This window comes from Eurypyga helias, unplaced genomic scaffold, assembly GCF_000690775.1.
Source record: "Eurypyga helias isolate BGI_N326 unplaced genomic scaffold, ASM69077v1 scaffold12753, whole genome shotgun sequence".
NCBI lineage: Eukaryota > Metazoa > Chordata > Aves > Eurypygiformes > Eurypygidae > Eurypyga > Eurypyga helias.
In genome coordinates, this window is record NW_010239266.1 from 3,174 (window position 1) to 10,244 (window position 7,071).

General features: G+C 40.2%; 1 protein-coding gene across 1 annotated transcript in view; it reads right to left on the reverse strand.

Moving 5' to 3' along the window:
- The window catches only part of VPS39 (vacuolar protein sorting 39 homolog (S. cerevisiae)), a gene marked incomplete at its 3' end in the record, with an annotated part of 13,522 nt that overhangs the window by 2,447 nt on the left and 4,004 nt on the right, over nucleotides 1–7,071 (reverse strand). Inside the window, exons 6-12 of the mRNA XM_010148079.1 lie at nucleotides 6,498–6,592; nucleotides 5,220–5,318; nucleotides 4,452–4,544; nucleotides 2,754–2,937; nucleotides 2,287–2,407; nucleotides 1,798–1,918; nucleotides 885–1,014 (exon numbers count right to left, since the gene is read on the reverse strand). Coding sequence (XP_010146381.1) covers nucleotides 885–1,014; nucleotides 1,798–1,918; nucleotides 2,287–2,407; nucleotides 2,754–2,937; nucleotides 4,452–4,544; nucleotides 5,220–5,318; nucleotides 6,498–6,592 — 843 coding nt within the window. The remainder of the gene's footprint in view (nucleotides 1–884; nucleotides 1,015–1,797; nucleotides 1,919–2,286; nucleotides 2,408–2,753; nucleotides 2,938–4,451; nucleotides 4,545–5,219; nucleotides 5,319–6,497; nucleotides 6,593–7,071) is intronic.

Below are 7,071 nucleotides of genomic sequence, written 5' to 3' on the forward strand. Positions count from 1 at the left end.
CAGACGTGGAGAAAAAGCCATTATTACAATCCTTTTACTGCTCTTCTTGCAGAATCCCAGCATTCTGACAACTAGGACAACAGCTCTGACACTAGGACAGGAATTCTAGGACATGCAACGTTTTAAGAGAAGATTGGATGCACTTTTGAAGCAAGAACTGAATAGCATCTTCTGTACCTGATGAGCACCCATTTTCATGAAGTTTAAACCAATTCAAAATTACCACTCTCTAATTCAAGTTTGAAGTATTTGAGTAGTCAGTCATTTTTTCCAAAGGAAATATGTTAAGTGTCACCAAAATAAGCAAAAGTTCTAGATTTAAATGCACATGGGATGCGCTGTCACCAATAAAAGAATCAGCCTTAAGCAATGTTCTATGGTACAGTTCAGGTGTTCTTCCAATAACCCTAGTAAAAACTAGAGGAATAGCATCACAGGCTGTTTTGACTTCCAAAACTATAAAGTTTCCTGGCTTCAGAAGCTTGGTCCACTAAAGAGAGAACAAGGTTGAGGGTCCTCAGTCTGGTCAGAGTCCAAGGATTAAGCAAATCTACAGATGTTCCTTATTTTTCATTCCTAGATATAAGTAGGCTTTTGGCAGCTGCTGAAACCCTCAACTTCAAGGACCTGGGTACAAGCTGTGCATCACATATATACTCTGCACAAAGGGCAAATTCATGGGTTTTATCTTAACTCACTGACTAAGTTTCACCAAAAAAAAAAAAAAAACCACTGAAGAGCTGTGTAGGCTTTTTGCCACATAGAGGGGACTGGTCTGCACAAGACACCTCTGTTTTAAAACAAAAAACCCTACACACCATAGCCCGTGAGCTTCATTTTATTCCTCCTAACCCAGGTATCTCAACGCCAATCCGAACATTTACCTGTACCAAGCTTGGCAAAAACTTGCATGGATTCATCAAAGCGCTTCTGGCAGAAGAGGTTGAAGGCAAAGAGGTTCTTTATGTGGTGAATTTGTTGTCTCTTCTCACTATCTGAATCATCTTTCATTTCCTACACACATACAAATCAAGGAACATTAAAAACTCTTGGGCCCCGTAAGTGAGAAGGGAACAGTCTACAGAAATAATACAAATATTATCCTTTGGAGAGAATAACAAGAAAAAGGATAATCTTCCAAAGTGAATACCTCTGATGGCGATTCACAAGTTCTATGCTTATTGCCTCACTGAGATAACCTGGAAGGTTTGAGAGCTACCTCTGGTTATCTATGTACTCACTCTATCAGAGCAACTATCTCTGCACTCATTTGCTTTTTCATTTTTTTTTTTTCAAGTTAGCAATACAAAATGCAATTAATTCATTTTACTATAGTTCCAAGGAAGTTTCCAGAATCCAGAAAATCCTAGAACAGTAAGAGCAATCTAATTAGATGTACTGCTTCAGCGTCTCCAAGAAATCAGGGTGTTTCAGGAGTAATATGGAGGGCCATTACAAAAAATCCTGGTCATCTGACAAAACGAGACATGTAAACAGTTTTGCCTGGAGTTATAAATCTGAGGTAAGTTGGACTACAAGAAGGTAACCAATTACATAGCTAAGAGATCATCTTTCACATACAAGATGATATCTCAAAATCTAAACCACAATAGGTCAACATGGAGAAACCTCAGCACAAAAATAAACTTTTAAGTCAAAAAAGGCTCGAATTTACATTGTGCAAACTGGACAGCAGGGAGGTTAAACCCTCTGGACTAGCTACAGCGAAGCAGAAGGCAAACATCCTTTTGTGTACTTTTGCACAAGTGCATCCACTGCAAACTCAAGAGTACTTACTGCCAACTGCAAAGCCAACTCAAACTGCTTGTCCTGCAGAAGCTGCTGGATCTGTGTGGCTATGGACACCGGAATGAGCCGCCAAACAAAGTGATTACTTGCCACATATATAATATTTGTGCTGTAAAAAAAGACAAAAAGATCAGTTACTAAGTTCCAGCATTGAGAAAGGAGTAATACCCTATCCAAAAAAACCAATCCCAGTTAATATACACATGGATCAATCAGATACAAGGGCAACTTGAGCAATATTGCAAAGCAAGAAGGTGAAGAATGTATCTCCAGTGAACAGAAATTCCCAAAGACACTCAACTCTATTGTTTCCTCCACAAGGTATGGCCTCCACTCATCTGTTCATAAAAAACAAGACTGCTTCAATACTACTTCTTAAACTGAGGAGTTAGAAAAGTTCTTCCTCTCCCAATTTTTCAAATGCTACCATACACCCAGACAGCCCAACAAAAGTAATCCTCAGTTATAACTCAATACCCTCCAGAGGTGATGAAGCGTGGTCTCTGCAGCTCGATACTCTGTACCAGCAGCCGGGGTTCGAAAGTGCGGATCTCCACATACCTTGGCAGAACAGCAATGATGTAGGGAGGCTGGTGTTCTATTTGTGAAACAAGTGAAAAAATACAAGTTGTTGTTCTCAAGTATGCCTTGAAACTAGCCATGACTTAACGTAGGGCTTCTAATTTTTTTTCCCCCTAGAAATGTGTCCCTCTTTCGCTCAGTAAAAGCAATACTCAATGCCCAGCACCGACAGAAACTTTTAAGACCACTATCAGGCTTTTTGTTCATCTTTCAAGATAAAGAATTTCAGTGGCACTCAGGTGTACACACAGAGTACAACTTAAAATACTTTAGAAACTGTCACACTCCAAATCAGCTAGTTCCTAAATACCAGGAATGTAATGACTGAGTCATATATAAGGAGTAAAGAAGCTAATTTTCACCCATGGCTATAGGAATATCTGTCCAGTTCAAGGCACATTTCTGAGTACAGATCCCTTCTTCATTGAGCACAACTGTTAGATCATCTTGGCCAACTGCAACTTTTCCATCTGCTACAGGAGCTACCAATGGTTCCAATTGCTTCCCTGTGGGAAACAGTTCTTTGATGGATCCTTTCCCATCCACCTAGGATAATAAAGAAAAAAAAAAAAAAAACCACAACACTCACTGTTGTTCAAAATAGCCTTTATTTCAAAGCTACCTAAGACCAAAGCCAAAAATCCCCTAGAGGGATTCACATCCCAGACTAATCACGAACAGGACAAGTGCAGTTTTAGAGTAGTGATAAATTTTCACCATTTCCCTTTCTTAAATATCATTTGGAAATAAAGAATTAATACTTCAGTGCCTGAGACGATGTGTCTCATAACAGTAACACAGTTCATACACGTTTCTAAAATGCAGAGCACGGCAGCAACATCAGTTAAAGTGAGCAAACACTTCTTGGTGTCATCAGAGGACTTAATTTAGGCCCAAAACTTGAACTTGGCTTTACTCTGACATTTCTGACCTGAGTGAGCACTGCCACATCAAAAATGAACTATAAGCTAAGCAACCTGCCTAGCCTTTTTCTCTGCCTTAGCCACTCATTCTTGTTGCCACATGCTGTCCAGGGAACTGAATCCACCAAAACCAAACAAACAAAAACATCTATCAATGAGATGTCTCATGAGCCGATCTAACAACTCTAGCTACATGTTCCTGCTGCTTCCCTTGCATTACAGCTCAAGCCTTCTTATCAAGAGTGAGCTAGCAGAAAACAATACCACAAAAACATGTATATTTTTTTCTGCCCCCTTCCATTCAAGGATAGGTCGGTCAAGCACCAGAGCCAACACAATGGAGAAACTTGGACAGCAAGTCTCCACTGTCGTTGCTTGAGCAGCTGCACAACTATTCATTTTGCTAGAATGGCAGGAAACAACATCTAGGAGAGGGCTGCAGAAAGGCATCACGTCTTTTGAGAGCGGTGTGAGTTTGAAGCGACTGTGAAAATTATTGTGCAGTTTTCTTGTTGGCAACAGATCAGTGTTGCCCCCTATGTACACACAGCTAGCTACGTGAGCAGTGCACCTCATCTTCATCTCATTTTCCTGTATCAGAAGCAGCCAATTGTAAAGGCAGAAAAGAGAATCAAACAGATGAAGCATAAGTGGAGGCTGTAATATTAAATTAATGACAGCAAGTTTAGAGGCTTTCAAAAAGAAAAAACTACAGTTCAGCAAGAGAATCAAAAAAAAAAGAAAAAAATGGTTAAGCTCCACTGTCTGCTAGGTAAGATACTCCTGGGTTTTTTTCCCCCTTTAGAGCTATCTCTTTTTTTAATACATTAAATAAAATGCAACCTGAGCCTACACAGACTGCTGCCAAACCAAAATCTATCTTTCCAATGCCTTTTGTCTGCAAAAGCATCATATACGGGTTTCAACAACAATAAACCAAGTATCACTTTCTGACAAAACATCAGTTTAAAAAGAAAGACTTAGACTGGCCTTTCAAAAACCACATATAGCAAGAGTACCAGATACTGTTTTTCATAAAAGTCTCTCAGCTAAATCCTTGAACACAGGAGCAGCCTCCATAGTGTCTACTGCTGTCCAAATTTTCTTAAAACACTGTACTCCAAACCCCAGTCTTACCCGTATCAGGTAATAGTCCCTCTTGAAGCCTACACAGATGGAATTTTCACACCAGGCCATAGACTTGGGTACATCAGGTACACTGAAGTCCCCCTGGGGAAAACAAACGGGTTAAAATGGCTGTTACACGAGAAAAAGTGAAATCCAGCAACACAGAGTGTAACAGGCAGCACTTTTGTTGGCACTGTATTCCTCACCACACATGCCCAACTTCTGCTGGTTATGGAATATGGCAGTATTCAACTGAAAGGCTAGATTCATGCACACTGAAGAGGTGTGTTCCAAGTTAGCTGGTAACTTCCTAAAAGAGCAGCACAGCTGAAAAACATTCAACCCCTTTCATTGGTTAATTTTGTCATCCTGATATTCAGGAGTGCTTGTTGTCAGTAACTACCTTCTGACTTAATGACATACCTGAAAAACCTTGGGTAGAAGCAGACCCACTTCCATAGTGCTATTGTTTAGGTGTACATGTATAGGGGCTGCATACTACTATGTTTCACTGACTTAAAAGTGTACTGCAACCAGAACGTTAAAATATAGAACACAGCCTTTGATTTAATTTATGAAACTCTATTAACGCCATTAACTGTGATTGCCACGTATTTTCACTGTTTTTTGCTGCTTCATTGTTAAATCCCTGCAGAACCAACAGGAGTCAATGCTCTGAAAGCCGTCAGTGCCTCTGAGTAATAGAGGCTGCACAGCCAGCAGTAAAGAGCAACTACACTCCCTGCTGAGGCAGACTACAGGAACAACACAACTCACCTGTAGCTCGTGGAACTCTCTGTCCTTCCAAAAATAAAGTTGTAGCTTCTTCCGCACTGCCACACACATTCTGAGCACCTCTTCTCCTGTATCTGACTGCTGCGGAGAGAGACAGGCCTAACTCATAGGCACTCATAAACTAAGAGGCAACTAAGATAATACAAAGCCAAAAGAATCCTCAGGCTGAAGCAAAGCTGTCAGGTGAAGAGCAGCTTTGTCCATCCATGCCAGAAGGGCATTCCCTAAACAAGGAAGCACAGATGGAGGGTGGGATACTTAAACAGAAGATAAGTAGAGAGCTACCAGCCCAGCCCAGCCCTGAAGACTAGGATAAACAGCTTGAACTCTATGCAGTATAGGACAGGGGAGGAAGTGGAACAATGCAAAGAATGTGTTACACTGACAGATAAGAACATTAACAGCTGTTTAATATTCTAGCCTATTTGAAAAGTTTCCTGGCAAGAAATACTAGCAAAGCTAAGTGCCTGTACACACAAACAATAAGCACTTTGGAATGACCAGATTTAAAGGTGCTTTAAAAGACATCTTTAGAAACCCTTTAAAACCCATCTTTAGACACCTAGAAAACCCTGAGCACTTATTAGAAAACATTTAACACCAAGCTCCCATGGGACAAAGAGATAAAAAATTATGGAGAGCAGTAAGCCATCTCTTCTGGTTATGCATAAGGTTTTAGAATGACAAGGGTAGACCGAGAAACTCACTTGGACAGAAATTAATCACTTAATAAACCACAGCATATGAGCACAGGATAACTGTAACTTATGGAACCATTTTATGGCCTGAATCTACCACAACTGCTGTAGGAGTCCTTGGGCCAATAGAGTTTAACAGAAACAAAAATAGTGATAGAAATGCTTGGCGAAGGGAACCTCTGTGAGCTAGTACATCGGCAATTTAAGGGAAGGGAATAGCTTTTATATTGAAAAGGACATTTCAAAAAAGACGACAGTTAAAGTTACTAGAGGATAAAAATGCCTTGAAGTTGTGTACCAGGAGGTTCAAGGCTACAATCACAACAGACACAAGAACATATCTTGTGAATCACAGGAAAAAAAAAATAAGGTGTAGACATTAAAAACTGTTGCCTTAAGCAAAGCTGCACCATCCAGTAGGTACCAATTTTGAAAAGCACTAATACCCAAACAACTTGTATGTAACACAAAATTAAACAAATCTAATCTATACAGCAACATTTTAAAGTTATCCTTGTTACAAACAGTAAGGACATCTGGGCCATTGTCTTCCTTCTCTTACCTGAAGATCACAAGTGAAGAGAGATGCACCTTTCGCCTTGGAAACAGTAGTGATTTGTTGAAAGGTCAATAGGTCATGGACATAAATGTTATTTTCTGTTTTAAACAAAATTCCAATTATTAATCAATATTTAATACACGTAGAGCTCATTGTTAATTCAAATAAGGTATCACATCTTATGCTTACATAAAGAGAACTTGTGAAACTCAGAGCTGTAAGAAAGGAAAAGGAATGCTTTCCCAAAAGCTGAGAAGCAAGTGCTAAGGCACATACACACACAAGACAACAAATGCAGAGAAGATGACAAATGCCAGCGTTGGTAAAAATTACACAAGGAACTGAGAAGAGGTGCTAGCCAAGCAGAGGAAGTGGGAGTGGAAGGGACAGCAAGCAGGCCAGAGCAGAGCAAGTCCATGATGGAAGACTGTATGATCAAAGACCATTTTGAACTGGCTCCTGAAATTAGCAGAAGGTGAACGGTTGCAAACGGAGGGTGCTGTGGTCAAGTTTTTGTACGCACGAGGACGCAGGCAGCAGAAATCTACGCATGCTGGAGTCGGACGAGCCGGGACTT